The sequence below is a fragment of the Eschrichtius robustus genome, chromosome 3 (assembly GCF_028021215.1).
Source record: "Eschrichtius robustus isolate mEscRob2 chromosome 3, mEscRob2.pri, whole genome shotgun sequence".
Lineage (NCBI taxonomy): Eukaryota > Metazoa > Chordata > Mammalia > Artiodactyla > Eschrichtiidae > Eschrichtius > Eschrichtius robustus.
The window spans coordinates 138,378,285-138,395,786 of NC_090826.1; the positions used below are offsets into that span (position 1 = coordinate 138,378,285).

Below are 17,502 nucleotides of genomic sequence, written 5' to 3' on the forward strand. Positions count from 1 at the left end.
GAAGCCAGGTTCTGCTTCAGGGTGAACAATGCTGGGTGCTCTGGGCGGCCAGGGGAACTTATACAAATCTCCTTGTTAAAAGGTCCACCGAGAGTAGTCAGTTTAGGTAACCTTGATCCATTCGTTCAGGAAAGCCTGACCAGGTCATGGGTGGCCATCTCAAACTGATAGTGTAGGGTTCGATTGACTAGACAGGCTAGGTTAGCTCGTACTGGTTTGCAGGCTGAGAGTGTGGCCCTTCAGTCCCTGTTGCCCACACCATTCCCTTTTCACCCACCTTTACTCTAAGTTTACCTACATATTGGCCTTCATAAAATCTAAGCGATCTAAACAGATACAATCTAATTGTATCTAATCTGTGTCCTAATCTCTCTGCATCATTATTTTCTCTTTAATTGTGAAGCCCCCTTTTAAATTACTTCATTGCCCCGGTATTTCACTTACCTTACTGTCTCCTTATCTAGTTCGCTGAAGGACACAGTTAAGAACAATTTTTCAAAGCATTAAAGCACCCCATGACAAACGCTTCTGGCTAGTGCTTCTAGTTGTCCTAGGGGGTCAGTTCAAACTGCAATAATCCACAGTTCTATAGGCGGATTCTGCGAGTCTCTGGAAGAGGCACCAGACTCGTCAGTCCTGCGCTACCATGCAGGGCTCCTTTTCGGACAGGCAGCAAGTTGCCTCGGTCCCATTTCTGCAGAACATTGGATCGCTGGGGTAGAAATGGAAAGCAAGGTACTGTCGCGGGAATCAAGGTCTGCTTGCGCAAAGTTTCCCACTTACTGGGCCAAGGCCAGCTAGGGGCTCTCGCCCTGGGAACCCCGCGCACTCGGGAAGGGGCGGTGGCGGCCGTGGGCGGTGGGCGGAGCCTGACGGTGGGCGGGACCACCAATGAAAGCCTCAGCTGGCGCTGGCCGTGCGCATGACGCTGCGTAGCGGGCTGCGAGGCTGGGGGCGGAGGGGCTGGGGAGTCGGGCGCGTTATATTCGTTTGCTGTTGGGCTGGCGGCGTTGCCGGCCTGGGGCAGCCGGGGAGCGAGCGGTCAGGAGCCGACCTTCCTGCTAGCCGCGCTGTGACGGCTTTTCGGCTTTGCCCTCCTTGCTGAGGTCCCCGCTGCCAGGCTCCGGCCCCAGGTAATGCCCATGCTCCCCAGTCCCCTTCTCACTTCCTGCCAGGGTCCACCCGCCTCTGCCGGAGAAGGGGAGAGAAGTGGCGGCTGCAACTCCGGCGGCGCGGGGGCCTGGCCTTGTCCTGGGCTGAGGGGAGGGGGAGGCTCTGCGAGTCCTGGGCAGTTTGGGGAATGGGGCGGGCGGGAAAGTTACCTTCGGGCGCCGGTATGGCTGGCAGCCTTTTAAACCTTGGAGGTTTGTTTGGCGTCCCCCCAAATCCTGTGACATCTCTCAAGCCAGTAGTAAAGAAAGTTATGAATTAGAATACATTTTATTCCTTAAAAAGCGAAACCAAAAGCGCCCTCAGGGTGTCAGCTTCTGACTGATTTTAGGGGGAAAAAGTGTGAAGGGATAGGTGGTACTTCAAGACATCGAAATCTGGGTACCAAAACCTTTAATCAATTCATATTTTATTTTGAAGTATTAGGATGTGATTACGTTTCTGTCATTCTTAAATGTTAATAGCCATGCAGTTTAAATGATATGTATATTTAGAAGTTATTTGTAAGCGAGAAACAACTATAAGCTCTCTTTTCCATGTTTATATATGAAGTTTACTGGTCACTTAGTATTTAGGTGGGTGCTATCTGTTTAAACTAATTTTTTTTCCAGAGTCCCTTGAATTTGAGTAGAATTCTACTCGAAGCATTCTTCTTTTTTTCCCCTTTAAGGTGGGCGGTATTGATGTTAGGGAAGTTGTGTGTTGTCTAGGCTTGAGGATGGATTTTGGAAGGAGCTCTGATGCTTGCAAGAGTAATCCTTTAAAGATGCACGTGTCTCATTGCATCATGTGCTGAGAACTCTCAAGATTTCACATTTTTAGGATAAAGGTCAAAACACTGCTGCCACTCTTATCTCCAGTTCAGTTTGAGCTCTCTGGGCTCAAGCCACACCGGTTTTATTTTTGTTCTTCTAAGAAAGCCTCTTTCTCTTTACTATCTCCTGGTCTTTAGGGGTTTCCTTCAGCTCTAATTCGCTCATTTCCTCTAATATCAGCCCAAATATCACTTCTTCAGGAAACCCATCCTGTGGGGGGTTAAACTCTCCTAGCACTCTATTTTTCTTAGCTGCAGTTAATCATCGATTGTAATGAGCTGCAGCAGTTAATCATCGGTTGTAATGAGCTGCCTTAGTTACTTAGATGCTTTGTTTCTTCTACTAGCATGTAAATTTCATGAAGGCTGGGCTAGACCATCTTATTTAGGTCTTAGTTCTCAAAGTCTGGCCCAGCACCTGGCACAATGAAAGAATGAAATAGTTGGAGGACAGAGAAGGGAACTTTTTTTTTTTTTAATGATTGCTTTTATTTATTTATTTAATTTTTGGCTTCATTGGGTCTTCGTTGCTGTGCGTGGGCTTTCCCTAGTTGGGTCGAGCAGGGGCTACTCTTAGTTGCGGTGCACGGGCTTCTCATTGCGCTGGCTTCTCTTGTTGCGGAGCACGGGCTCTAGGCACGCGGGCTCAGTAGTTGTGGCGCACGGGCTTAGTTGCTCCTCGGCATGTGGGATCTTCCCGAACCAGGGATCGAACCAGTGTGCCCTGCATTGGCAGGCGGATTCTTAACCACTACGCCACCAGGGAAGTCCCAAGGAGGGAACTTTTGAATGAAAAATATTAGCTAGAGATTACCTGTTTCCTTTGGGAAGGAAAAGGGAAAATTTTTTAACAAAAGCCATTTAACAAAATTTATTTTTGGAATTTATCACATAGGATAAATGATTATAGTGACCATACAGATGTAAATGAGAATTTGTGTTCTTTAGTTTTGCTAATTGATTAATGACCCAGTTCTTTGATATGTAAATATAGGGTTGTACTAGGGCAAACCTTTATCTGGAAGGAAGAAAGGGAACGTTTCTGTTTTGAATTGTATCTGTAAAGTGTTTCTCTTTACCCCTACTGAACCTGGGAGTGATGTAGCAAAGTCTTCACCTAGAGTAGGTGTTCAGTGTTTCTTTGTTTTATAGATTTAAAGGTGCTTTTGAAAGCTTTAATAATAAGGAACACTGCAGGCAGGCTAAAGTGAACACTTCTTTCCAACGTGATTCATTTCAGTGGTTCAATCCAATTCTTTTTGTTTCACTTTCTTAAGGCAAGTTAGATACTACCACACTGAACATTCCAAAACTGGTTGGATTCTTAAGAAATAATTGTTCAGTGTGTTGTATTTTTAAAATAGCTAGTCAGCTTTATGCCACTTTGGGTGTAAATGTTTCTACTGCCACTTACTGTCATGTGACTTTGAGTTTAGTAATGTTTCCGAATCTTTTGCATCTTTTAAAATGGAAATTTTAAATGAGGAATGTGATGCACTGACCCTGGCGCCCAGCATTGTAAATGTTACTGGCATGATAAACATGAGTGCCTATTTCCTTTATTGCTGGACCTCTTGTGAGACTAGTCTTATGATCATGATTTTCACTTCCTCAACTCATTTTGCAACCCAATTCAATATGTTTCTTTATCCTTCTTCCTGAAACTAACTATGCATGTAAATTGTAGCTATTAATGTCCCCAAATTGTGAAATATTCAGTGCCCCACGCTATTATTTTTTTTTTTCCTGCTGTATTTTTTTTGGTCCTACCTGAATTTTCCATGATGTTGACCATAGGTTACCTCTTGTATCTTCTAACTTGATTTGGAACATTGCTTGGTCCTGGTTCTCCTCTAATCTTTCCTAGGCCTTGCTTTTTTACGGTTCTTTAATTGCCTTGTAATATTGGGAAAATGTTAACCACTTCTAAAATAGGATAATAGTGGGAATTCCCTGGCGGTCCAGTGGTTAGGACTCTCACTGCTGTGGCCTGGGTTCAATCCCTGGTCAGGGAACTAAGATCCCGCAAGCCATGTGGCGTGGCCAAAAGAAAAAAAGGGATAATGGTATCTGCCACATAGATTGTTGTGAGGATTAAATGAGCCAAAGTAAGTACTAGGCAAATGTTAGCTTTATTTCCTAAGTAATCTCTTCTCTTGACTTATGGTCTCTCCCTGAGCCTTCCTTCCTGTGCTTGGCCTTAGCTGCTGCCTATACACCGATGAATCCCACATCTCTCTCTTTAGTCCAGATTTGTATATTCATTTGCCTGTTGGCCGTCATCACTTGGCTGACTCACAGGTGTATCATATTGAACCTATCTACTCATTTCTCTTCTCCTGTAGTTACTTAGCTTAATGGCACACCTGTAGGCTTAGTTAGGAAACTTGCTTGGGATCTGTATTTCCAACTGCCTTCTGGATGTAGGCACCTGGATATCTCATAGATGCCTCAGCTTAATGTTTGTAAATTTATCTGATCTCTCTTATCTCTTCTTCATGAAATCATTTGTCCATTTAAGAAATACATGTCATTTGAGCCTTACTTTAGGCCTTTATCATTTGTGAGATCTCATTATTCTCCCTGTGATCCAGGAGGGCAAAATTTCCCCCTTTACCCCTCTTGAGTTCTCTTTTTTTTTTCCCCCCAGTATTTGCTTTTTTATTCTGATAAAATATATATATCATAAAATTAACCTTTTTAAAAACAATTTTATTTTATACTGGAGTATAGTTGATTGAGCCTCTCTTGAATTCTTGATACAAGGTAGATTAACAGGAGAAAAAAGAATCTTTGATTCATGTGCATGGAGGTCTCATAGAAACAAGACCTAAGAAGTGGCCAAAGTAGGCAGCTTTTATATGTTTTAGACCAACAATAAATTAGAGAGGAATTGACAGGACAAAGAAGCTTAGGTTTGGGTGCTTAATTAGTAAGGAACTTAAGCAAAGTTTGGGCTTGGGTAGTAAATTAGCAAAGAAGTGGCAGGTGTTACCTTATACAGGCCTCTGGGCCTTGAGCTCCCTATCTCTGGTGATAAGGATGTCTTTCTACCTCCCATTGCAGGAAGGGCACCTTTTACATGGGAGGTTTATTTCCTGCTTTCAGGGAGACAGAGAGGAGGGTCAAAGTCTCCCCCTTGCAACCGCTGTTTCTTCAAAATAGTCAGTATGCCACTGAGGCATATTGTGCGGCAGCCCGCCCTGGGCCCCAGCACTGTCAATAGCACATCCTCCACACTGCTGCCTGAGTTCTTACTAAAAGACAAATATCAAGTCAGACAGATATCAAGTCACCCTCTGTTTAAAAGCCTCTATCAACTCCTTGTTTGTGTGTTAAGTTCCAAACTCCTTAGAATTGCCCCTAAGGGCCCTTGACCTTTTGTCCTTGCCCTTCCATTTACCCTGTGCTCCAGGCTTTTCCTTCTCTTCCTTTAAGATTTAACCTGGATTTTACCTTCTTCAGGAAACCTTTCCTAATTGCCCCTAAACTCTATTGGGCATCAGGCCTGTATTCCCTTCATAATGTACATACATCTCAATTACTATTCTGTAATACTCCTATAATTATGTTTTTATATCTTTCTCTCACTAGTTTTTCATTCCTTGAGGGCTCAGACTGTTTAATCATCTTTGTATCCCAGGGCCTGGCACGTAGTAGACTTCAATAAAATGTTTGAAATAATGGATCTGTCACCAAGGTCTGTACATGTTCATGTTTTCAGAGTGCTCTTCATCTGGTTCTGTTTTGATGCCTGGCAAACTCCTGTGTCTTCTTTGAACTATGGCTCTAATGTCACCTCCATGAGGACTTATTCAGCTTCTCTAAATGGTTGGTTATGCCTTCTCTTGACACCGTGTGTGCGTAAGTGTGTGAGAACAGTTAATGGGGTAGACCTCTGTATTATTTACAATACATCTAACATCATTGTAGAAAGAGGTGCTTAAAATACATGGATTTTCAGATAATTGACATGTACCTTTTAAGTGTCAAAACTTGAAAAAATTGTTTTTCAAGGCAAATGAAATTTTTTTTTCCTTGCCTTCTATTTTTAAAGTACCATAGCCTTTTACAAGATGTGCCAGGGTCATTAAAGCATGAACTTCAGGGGAGTTCCCTGGTAGTCTAGTGGTTAGGATTCCAGGCTTTCACTGCTTGGCCCAGGTTCAATCCCTGGTAGGGGAACTAAGATCCTGCAAGCCGCGTGGCACGGCCCAAAAAACCAAAAACCGAAAAACAAAAAAGACAGCGTGAATTCAGTGAAGGTCAGCAGGTCTGCTTTTCTTTTTTTTTCCTTTTCTTTTTCTTTTTTAGCTGCATCGGGTCTTAGTTGCAGCACGGGGGCTCTTTCATTGCCGCACTTGGGCTTCTCTCTAGTGGCCCACGGGCTCCAGAGCGCATGGGCTCTGTAGTTGTGGCGGCGTGGGCTTAGTTGCCCTGCAGCATGTGGGATCTTAGTTCCCCAACCATGGATCGAACCCATGTCCCCTGCATTGGGGGGCAGATTCTTAACCACTGGACCACCAGGGAAGTCCCTGCAGGTCTGCTTTGATACAATGATGTGTTGGGAGACTCATAAGAAACATAAGCCCTTTAACCCTACATGAAAAGACGTATGCTTGCTTTCTCTTTTTTAAAGTTGATTCCTACTTTTAAAGTTTTCTTTCTTTACTGTTGTCTATAATTATGCTTCTGGTTGTCACTACTTTTTTCTGTGTGAACTGGGGACAGGATTACCTACCTCACAGGGTTATTGTTAAGTTTAAAGGAGGTAATGTACACAAAGATCTTATCAGGAAGTGTAGCCAGTGGTAAGTACCCATTAAAAGGAACTTACCAGCAATTCTAATAATGTTTGTTCTAATTATTTGAATTGTTTCAGGAGAAAAATCTCTCAAGTTTGAGAGATTTTCCAGGGAAGTAAAAGTCATGGCATTTGTTATCAAACTGTTTTTCAAAGTCTGTTAGACAGCCTGAGTTTATAATTGGGTCCAGAATGGCAGATGCTGATGAAAAGCCTTAAGCTCTAGAACGGATCATTTTTATGTACATCCATACAACTTAAACCCCAAACTGGGGTCTATATTTATCTTTTAGTGTTAACAGGTAAAGTTAGAAATGAACATGAGTTCCAACTCTCATACTATCCTCTTGATGATTGTTTCATGAACATGTGAAGGGAAGTTGTTTTATTTCCTTACTGTGTGTGAAAATGCTTGATAACTATTCGTTCATTCATGTATTAAGTACAGACTGTTTCAGGCAAAGTTCTAGATAGTTGGATAAAATGGTGAACAAGACAAAATTCTACTTTTCATGGGGATTAGTCTTGTGGGGTAGACAATTAGAACTATAATGTATTGGGAAATAAGTGCACTGAAGGAAAATAAAGCAGGGTAAGGGATAAGACTAACAGGGTGTGAGAGTGTTTATTTTAGTTGGGATAGATAGGGGAGTCCCTGGGGAGGGGACATTTGAGAACTTGAATGAAGTGAGGGGGAAATCCTTGAGGGAGGGTGTCTGGGGGAGATAATCCAGATAGAGGAAATAGCGGGCACCTTTAAGTGGGAGTGAACTTGGCTTGACCAAGAAACAGTAGAAGGCCAAAGTAATGAGAATGAGCAGTGAGAATTGTAGTCGGAAGTGGAGGGTTGGGAGGTGAATGGCAGATCATGGAGGAGTTACTAGACAGTGGTGAGGGCTTGGAACAGAATTCAGTGCCTGAAGGATTTTGAGCCAGGGGAATGACCTGCTCAGATTTACCTTTTAAAAGGGTACTCTGGGCCCTGTGTGACCAGAAGGGAGAAGATGAGGAGAGACCAGTTAGGCTACTACAGTGAGAGGTGACGGTGGCTTAGACTGTGGTGAAGGTGATGGATGTGAAAAGTTTAGAATGGGATATATATTTTGAAGGCAGAGTAAAATGGACTTGCTGTTGGATTGATTAAGGGAAAGTAAAGAATCAAGGATAACTTCGGGTTTTTTGTTTTTAATCTGGGCAAAGACTGACTGCTAGTTCCATTAACTGAATTAGGAAAGACAGAAGAATGGAATTGGAGCGAACAACAGTAATTCAGTTTGGTCATGTTAAAGTTTGAGATGCCTGTAAGACGTCTACCTACATAAAGGTGTCCGGTGGGCCTTTGGATAGGAGTCTGGAGCTCAGGGAAGTCTGGACCTGCTGAGGAAAGGAGGGTATCACAGTAAGTGAACTGGTGGTGATCAGAGGGTTAGACGCTAGAACTTAAAATTACGGACATGGTGCAGTTGTTGGTAACAGTAAGTTCTAGGGGAAGATGTGACTGGGACATAAGAACAGCTTTTTGGAGAAAGGAAGAAGTCAAGGAGCTTGGAGGCCAGGAGGTTGGATCTATGTACATAGATGTTGAAGTGAAAGAAGTGTGGAAGAATTGGTGGAAGGGAGAAAGGGGGAGTGAGTGAGGTGTTCACATCCTCAGTAAAGGAGGGGAGTGATCAGGAAGACAGAACATACAACAAAGAGAAGTATCAGGTGTAATAATCTGGCTGAGGTATTTAAGGAAGGGAACGAGGAACAGTGACCTGGAAGTGAGAGGAAACGAGGAGGATAACTTCCCCTCCTGTGTTAATAGGAGGGCAAGAAAAAACTATGGTACATCTCACATATAAGGGCAGTGATCCATGTCAGCACCTAGAAACCACTTAGAATTAATGACAGTTTGAATTTTTGACTTTGCAACAGTTAAAGTAGTCTGCCTAGCTAGTGTCTAGATTGGTAAGGGGTGGATTCACAGTCGTGAATTAGTGGTCAGAAAGTTCAGCTCTCCTTCATCTCACCTGGATGATTGCAGGAGTCTGCTGGGAGGATGACCGCCAGGGTGTCCCTTTCTTTCGCTCTTGCCCTCCTTGTGCTCTGCTCTCCACACAGAGGCCAAAGTGACCCGTCTGTGTAGAGAAGGAACAGTCGAACTGAGCATTACTGTAATTTCCCTCCATTTTCTGCCGCAACAGCCGTGTACCGTCACTGACACGCATGGCAGGAGGAGCTCAATTCAGACATCATCTCATAATCTTACGATTTACATGATATGAGGATTTGGTCAAAATTGAGGTGAGGCATAAGTAATAGTTATCCTTCCTAACATCTGTATGTGTGACAATAACAAAATTTGTTAATGCTTTCTTGGAAGCCACGTGGTGTTTGAGCTGCATTCGAGAAAGTGTATAATTATGGAACTTTATTTACCCTCATCTAGCACATATTAAGAGCAAACACAAGTAGAATATGAGGGATGATATGACTTTGTGTCATTTAGCGTACAGGGCATAGATATGTAGGGATCAGATTCACTTAATTTTTTAAGCTAGTTTGTTAATAGAATATTGGCACTCTAGTGTGTATTATCTTGGTGTGTGTGTGTGCAGTAGTATTTTAAACTTTCTAGATGAAGAAACAGGTTGAGAGGTTGGAGGATTTACCTGAGGATGCAATATGATGGAGCAGAGACGTTAACTTACCTCTTGGTGTTGTGATACCAAATCTTGTGCTTTCCCCGCTGTGTTATGGTTCTCTCTTCCTGCTAATGGAGGAAATTGAAGCCAAATAGCATAGACTATGACATAAAGCTTTTTATGCAGAGTTAGTGTTTTCTTCTTTGGCTCATTTCTAAAATGTCGATGGATCTATGGCAGTGTAATTGTGCAAACTCAGTACCTGTGCTTTAGCTTTTGAAGTCAGGTTTTATTCTGTAAACTAGGTTGATGGTTCCCAATCTCATCACCAAGGACTCCTTTTAATTTTTTCATTATTCCACAGGGTACCCAGGCTTAGATTTTTTGTTTTTTTCCTTTTTGCCTGTTTAACAGCATTTGTTTGTCAAACTTGGTTTAAATTTTTTTTTAACCTCTTTTTTTCACCTTTTAATCAGCAAGAGAGAACTGATTTCTCACTGAGTTGATACAGTCTCAGCCAAAAGCAAAGTAACATTGTTTTAGTTAGCCGGTATTGCTTGCTTAATGTGATAAATGTATAATTGTTTATTTCAGTTACTGAACTATTCAAAGTAGCTTTTGCATACCCTTAGTCTAGGGGGCCCCCGCACCCCCAATTAAGAAGGATTGTTGTAGGTCTTATTGTTGAGTAGGAGGTATAAAGCTGTTAACAGTGAAGATGATGCTCATTGGCGTTCTCCCAGCATATATTTTCCTCTTGATTCTCTGAGTTTAGAGAACTTATTACTCAGAACAATTGGTTGTGGTATTAACTGGTACATCACTTTCTGTACTAATATATACCTATCATATTCCAGATATGCCCCACTAGATTTTGGGAATTCAACGAGAAGATACCATTTAGTCCCTGTCTTTAAGAAGCTTAAGCTGAGTGTAAGAGGCAGATAGTATTGCTCACTGAGGATCTTAGTGTGACAGGATGTACAGGGTGCAGTTGGACCACAGAGGAGGGTGAGGTGAGAGATGGTGGTCAAAGAAACCTTAGCAGAGGAGGTGAGTCAAGGCCATCTGGTGATTACAGTGTAGGCTGTGGAATCCAGTAGTTCTGGTTTTGAATCCCTGTTCTGCAGTTGGAGAATTATATGATTTGGAGCAAATTAAATCACCTCCCTAACCTATATTTTTCTCACTTGTAAAATGAGCTAATGCCTACCTCTGAAATTGTAAAGGTTGAATAAGAAAATTTAAAGGATTTAGCAGCACAGTGCCTGGTAGGGACAAAACAGCTGCTCATTAAGTCAAAACTGTTGTTATTACTGCTGCTGCTGGGACTGTTTCTTTGAATGGTGAGTAAGATTAGCTAGAAAGGGCAGAGGAGAAACCGCTTTCTAGAGACAGGAAAGAGTGTATGGGAAGACATGGTGACCAAAGACAATATTGGGGGGAATAAAATAGTAGTACCTACTTTAAAGATTATATAGAGATTACAATAATCATACACGTAAAACACATAAGCACTCAGAAGTAGAGTCCTTATTTTTAATTCCACACTATTAACTCCTGTATAATTCCTTTTTGAAACATCTTGGTTCTTTTTGCATCTTTTCTTTTTCTGTTTTTGTCCCTGATTTCTTTTCTACTTCTTGTTGTCTTACTTGAGGGCATCCCTCAGTTTAGTTGTCAGTTCTCACTTGTCTAATCTTTTCTTTTGGAGAATTAGGTGTTCTTCTGGCTTCCTCTCTCACTGTTACACAAATGATTTAAAAATTTACTGGTTGCCCTGACCTCTTTCCTAGGTTCCTCTTTTTAATTGGATCTTATTGGTCTCCTAAAGTTTCTACTTGATATAGTCATCTACTATTCCATAATTCTGTTTCATTTGATTTCGGAAAAAGATAGAAGGAAACTGATCTAGATTTGTCAGATTTTTACTTTGCCAAGCAGTGATATTTAAGAAAACAATCAAGCTCACCGTGTACTCCATTTCATACAGAAAAGGAATTTAAACATAACCATTTAAAAAGACCATAATCTTAGAATTTTAAAAATAATGTAGTGAGTACTTCATTATGTTTTGCTTCAGACTACTGAAAACTTCTACATAGTAAAACACTGCTTTGGAGTAAACCTTGTACTGTCCTGATATTGATCTGCCTAAAATTTGATATTGATCATATTTTTCAATGCGTAAAATGTCTCACTACTGCCTAACTGAAAAAAGTCCTAATTTGTTAGGCCTTTACAGTTTGACCCCAGTTCTTTTTTTCAAGTCTTTCTCCCTCACCACTTTTCTGTTACCAACTTAAAAAAAAAAAAAAAATCCAAATAGTGGGTGGTGTTTGTAGTTTGGATCTGACCCAGGTTCAAATCTGACCCTGCCATTAGCTTTGTGGGCTTTGGCAAGTTACTGTAATGAGAAGAAGCAAACAGCCCTTGGTGTCCTGGAGCTGCCCAGGTGCAGTCAGCTAGGCCTTGGTGTTGCTGTGACCTAGCCTGGAACTTAAGAGCTAGGTCTTCTGGGTATTCTGTTCAGCACAAACGGTTTCACTGAACATCAGCATCACACAAAGCCATTCTTTGAATATGATGGGTCAAGACAAGAATAAGGCCATGTTATAATCATGTCTTAACACAGGTAAAGATGTGAATGTTGCCCAAGTCACAAAATATCCAACATTCCCCTCTCCAGGCTACTGGGAATGATTGTTGATACTTTACCAGTTACAGCTCTAGCCTCCCTCTAGTCTGCCTCCCCACAGAGATTTGTTGGTATACCCAATCATCAAATTGTCCTCGCTTTCTGCCAGCACTCAAGCCAGAGTGAACCCCTGCTTCTTTGGGCTCTCCCCCAAAATCACTTAGTCAAATCCAAATCCTAAATAAGTCCTCTCTAATATTCTCTCACCAAGATGCCCCACGGTTTCCCATGATGTGCGTTCCTGATAAACTCAACTTGTTCAGCCATTGGTATGTTCCTGGTGTGTGGGTGGAAGGCATTGGCAGTAACTACCTGGAGCCTTATTTTTTCTCATATATGAGCCAGGAGTAATAACAGGTTTTTTGCAGAGTTCTGAAGATTAGATGAGAAAACTTAAAGCACCTAGCAGAGTACTGGTAGTTAGTAATTACTCAACAAAAGCTTGTTTCTTGTCCTCTAGTGAAGTAGTCTGATCAGTCATGGTCCCCTGAACAGGGCTTACAAGGACCTTGTTTTCATCCTTTCTCACCCATGAAGTGCTCCATTCTCGTCCTTCAAGACTCAGGTCACATACCTTCTGTTCTGTGAAACCTTTGCACCTCTTAATGATCTCTTCTGTCTCCGCACTTCAGGTATGTATTGTTTTTACCATTGACTTGACTATTGATTGTGCTCTACCTTGTGGCGTCTTTGTACTTAACTTTTATTTAATTCTTAATTTTTCACGTACTTATGCCTTGTTTGTTCAACTAAATTATTCTTTAAGAATGGGGGCTGTGTTTTGAAACCAGCCAATTACTTTATAAAGACCAATTTCTTCGTATTTGTTATAGTATCTTGTACTCGGAAAATGCTTAAATGTGATTAAAGTAAAACAAAAGGAAGAGAATATATCATTTGTTGCCTCCCCTAAAAATATGGTGATATTGTGAAATTTGCCTAAGCCAGATACTTAAAGCTTTTTATATCGTCTTTTCTAGACAACACGATGGTGGGCGAAGAGAAGACGTCTGTAAAAAAACGGCTGTCGAAGTCCAGTAAACATGCTGAGGAAAAGGAAGAAGGCCAGAGAGACTGTACAGAGGAGTCCCAAGAGACACCTAGTAACGGTGAGGCTTTTACTGTTTCTGAGGTGAATTAATGAAATAGGCAACAAATTCAGTGTTCTAGAACAAGGATTGCCATCTCTTTAGCTCTCTTATAAATGGATATGCTGGTAGGCACTGTAAAGTGCAGGGGAGAAAAATAAATTGATTAAGAGAATAGAAAGGAACAATTTGGTTTAGTTGCCAGTCACAGCTGCTTTAGATACTGCTGGTGGCACTGGTGTGTAAATTGCTGAACCTCTCATAGAGGTGAGCTTTACTGATGTAAGTGGAGTTTGCAATGTATGTTTTAATTTAGTTTTATATATCTGGTAACGAAGAAACTAGAAAGTAAGCCCTTTTAAATTAATTCATTGAACATTTTTGGGGTATCTACTATGTTTTAGACATCATTCATTCATTTATTCATTCCTTCAACTACCTAACCTGTCAGTAATTATTGGTGTCCTGCTAGGTGTTGGGGCTACGGCAGTGATCGATACAGATGTGTTTGCCCTCATGGAGCTCCAAGTTAAGTGAATGAGAACCCCTCTCCCGCCATTAGCATAATTAGATTATTGTAAATAAGTGCTACTAATTACTCTTTTAATAGGTGTAATGAGCATAAGGAGGGTAATTAGCAGGGTACCTAACCTAGTTAGTTCAGTACTAGGTTATAAATCTTGGGGGAGTTTTGTTAGTTCTCATGTCCAAGTTTGCTTAACATGAATACAAAGAAGACTATGACACAGTACTTGTTAAGGTCAAGATTTGTGCTTAAGATTGATAGACCTGTAAACACAACTCCAACTGATGTCATCTATTGCATCAGGCTATTTATTTTTGCAGTGACATTTGTATAGGTTTGATTTCAATGAGGATTTGAAATTTGAGGCTTGTTTGGTTAACAAATAGGTGTGGAACTTTTTGAGACTTCTTTCATAAAGAAAAGCTTTTGCTTTTCCTACTTAAATTTAATTGTAAATTAAATACAGCAGCTGGATCCAGGAATATAAATGTTGCTGGTTAAGTTTGCATAATGTAGTTTATTGATTGTTGGACTCTTAATTAGCTATTTATGAAATATTTATATTGGCATATGGACTAGTTTTAGTGTGATATAAAATGTGAAATTTGTGCAAAAGGGTAAGCCAGCATTGGGTAGAAACTTTCCCCTTCCATGATTTAGGGACTGGGTGCTAATTCACATTGTCTTTTTATTGAAACTTTCTGTTACCAGATATGATTTTCTCACTATGTCCCATTTTTTAAAGAAAAGCTTTTTTTAGACTATTCTGATTTCTACATGTTTTCAGTACTCCTTATGGCCTCAGTTCATTAAGTTTTAATCATTCCAGGTTTTAATGCAGATAATAAAAATTGAATTGTTTAGCCTAAAACAAGAAGTCTGACCTCCTCCTTGGTTTGATGTAAGTAACGCTGATCTGAAAATTGCATGTGTTTCTCCACTTACTTTAACATTGGTTCACTTTGGGGGAGTAAGCAGATGGGTAAAATGTGACCTTTGAGTAGTGAGGGCTTAAAGGACACCACGCCATGCCAGTCATCGTGGCCTACCAGCCAGGCCCAGGGGCATCTGCACCACCTGGGGGCCTGTTAGAAATGCCCCACCTCACACTTAATTGAATAAAAATTTCATCTTAATAAGTTCTCAGGGGATTCATATGCAGGTTAAAGTTTGAGACACAGCTCTGAGAGTGGCAGTTCTCAATTGGGATGTGTATTAGAGTTCTCCAGAGAAGCAGAACCAATAGGATATATATAGATATAGAAAAAGATTTATTATGAGGGGTTGGCTCAGATGGAGGCCGAGAAGTCCCACAGTTTACTGTTTATGTGCTGGAGGCCCACGTACTTCTGAGTACCTTGGCTTTCACCTCTTGGCTACTATGAATACTGCTGCTGCTATGAACACAGGTATTCAAATATCTCTTCAAGGCTCTGCTTTCCATTCTTCTGGATCTATACCCAGAAGTAGGATTGCTGGATTCTGTGGTAGTTCTATTTTTAATTTTTTGAGGAACTGACATACTGTTTTTGCTTGCAGCTGCACCATTTTACAGTTTCACCAGTGGCACACAAGGGTTCCAATTTAACCACATCCTCACCAGTGCTTGTTATTTTCTGTTTTTGTTGTTGGTGGTTGGTTTGTCTTTTTAATAGTAGCCATCCTAATGGGTGTAGGGTGATACCTCACTGTGGTTTTGATTTGCGTTTCCCTAATGATTAGTGGTGTTGAGCACTTTTTCACATTCCTGTTGGTCATTTGTATATCTTCCTTGGAGAAATATCTATTCATATCCTTTGGCCATTTTGTTTTGTTGGGTTATATGCTTTTTTGTTGTTGAGTTGTAGGAATTTTATAATATTATAATATTCTGGATATTAACCCTTCATCAGATATGACTTGCAGATGTTTTCTGCCATTCCATAGGTTGCTTTTTCACTTTGTTGACTGTGTTCTTTGCACAGAAGTTTTTAAGTTTGATATGATTCCATTTGTCTATTTTTGTGTTTATTGCCTGTGCTTCTGGTATCCAGGAATCTTTGCTAAGCCTGGTGTCATGAAGGTTTTGTCCTATGTTTTCTTCTAGTTTTAGAGTTTTGGGTCTTACGTTTAGGTCAATAATCCATTTCGAGTTATTTTTTATATTGTATAAGTTAAGGGTTCAACTTCTTTCTTGGGCATGTGGATATCCACATCAGTTTTGGGAGTATTGCCATATGTGGTAGGCTGGAAAATGCCCCCTCCCCCAAAAGGTCCTAAAACCTGGAACCTGTGAATGCTGCTTTACATGGCAGGAAAAGGGGCAGAGGGGTCTTTGATATAATTAAGTTGGGAATCTTGAGATGAGATTATCTTGAATATCCACCTGGGCCCTGAATGCAGTCCTGTATATTATAAGTGGGAGGCAGAGGGAGATTTGATGACACACAGAGGAGAAGGTGATTTGAAGATGGAGCAGAGAGAGATTTGTAGATACTGGCTTTGAAGATTGGAGTGCAATGGCCAAAAGCCAAGGAATGCAGCTAGCTACCAGAAGCTGCAGAGCCAGGACTGGATTCTATCTCGAGCCTCCAAAGGGAGTGGAGCCCTGCTGTGACACCTTGATTTCAGCTTGGCCTCCAGAACTGAGAGAGAATTTCGGTTGTTTTAATCCACCAAGTTTGTGGTAATTTGTTACAGCAGGTGCAAGAAACTAATACACTATCTTAACAATATTAAGTCTTTCAGCCCATGAACATGGGATGTCTTTCAATTTACAGACATACCTCGGAGATACTGCGGGTTCGGTTCGAGACCACCGCAATAAAATGAATATCGCGATAAAGTGAGTCCACATGAATTTTTTGGTTTCCCAGTGCATATAAAAGTTATGTTTATGCTATACTATAAACTATTAAGTGTGCATTATGTCTAAAAAAAAGACAGTGTACATACCTTAATTAAAAAATACTTTATTGTTAAAAGAATGCTGACCATCACCTGAGTCTTCCTCAAGTTGTAATCAATCTTTTTGCAATAGTAACATCAGAGATCACTGATCACAGATCACCATAACAAATATAATAATGAAAAGTTTGAAATACTGTGAGAATTACCAAACTATGACAGAGACATGAAGTGAGCAGATGCTGTTTGAAAAATGGTGTCGGTAGCTTTGCTCAGTGCACTGTTGCTACAAACCTTCAATTTGTAAAAACAAAAAACAAAAAAATCCTGCAATATCTTCAAAGTGCAATAAAACGAGGTATGCCTGTATTTAGGTCTTCTTTGATTTCTTTCAACAATGTTTTATAGTTTTAAGTTGATAAGTTTTACACTTTTTTTTATTAAATTTATTTCTAAATAATTTTGTTCCTTTTGCTGCTGTTGTAAGTGGAATTTTCTTAATTTCATTTTCCAATCATTTGTGGCTAATGTGTAGAAATGCAGCTGGTTTTTGTATATTGATATTGTATCCTGAAACCTTGCTGAGCTCTTTTATTAGCTCTAAGAGTTTTGTGTGTGTGTGTTTTGTAGTATTTCTATATACAGGATCATGCCATCTGCACATAAGAATTCGTTTTATTTCTTCATTTTCAATCAACATGCCTTTTATTTCATTTTCTTGCCTAATTACCCTTGCTAGCATTTCCAGTAAAATGTTGAACAGAATTGGCAAGAGTGGACATTGCGCATTCTTGTGTTGTTTCTGATCTTAGGGAGAAAAGTTTCAGTTTCTCTGTTAATTATTTTACCTGTGGATTTTTGTAGGTGCCCTTTATCAGGTTGGGGACAT

The 17,502-nt window shown here is 40.6% G+C and overlaps 1 protein-coding gene across 5 annotated transcripts in view; it reads left to right on the forward strand.

Moving 5' to 3' along the window:
- Positions 1-940: 940 nt before the first annotated feature.
- SOAT1 (sterol O-acyltransferase 1) overlaps positions 941-17,502 on the forward strand; it is a 57,756-nt gene continuing 41,194 nt past the window's right edge. The window contains exons 1-5 of one of the 5 annotated variants that reach the window (XM_068541333.1): positions 941-1,133; positions 12,574-12,745; positions 13,094-13,222; positions 13,674-13,729; position 13,831. In XM_068541333.1, the coding sequence (XP_068397434.1) occupies positions 13,102-13,222; positions 13,674-13,729; position 13,831 (178 nt within the window). In that variant the 5' untranslated portion in view covers positions 941-1,133; positions 12,574-12,745; positions 13,094-13,101. Of the gene's footprint in view, positions 1,134-12,573; positions 12,746-13,093; positions 13,223-13,673; positions 13,730-13,830; positions 13,832-14,556; positions 14,629-17,502 lie in introns of those variants that run through there. The other 4 variants (XM_068541328.1, XM_068541329.1, XM_068541331.1 and 1 more) reach the window with 4 other exon arrangements.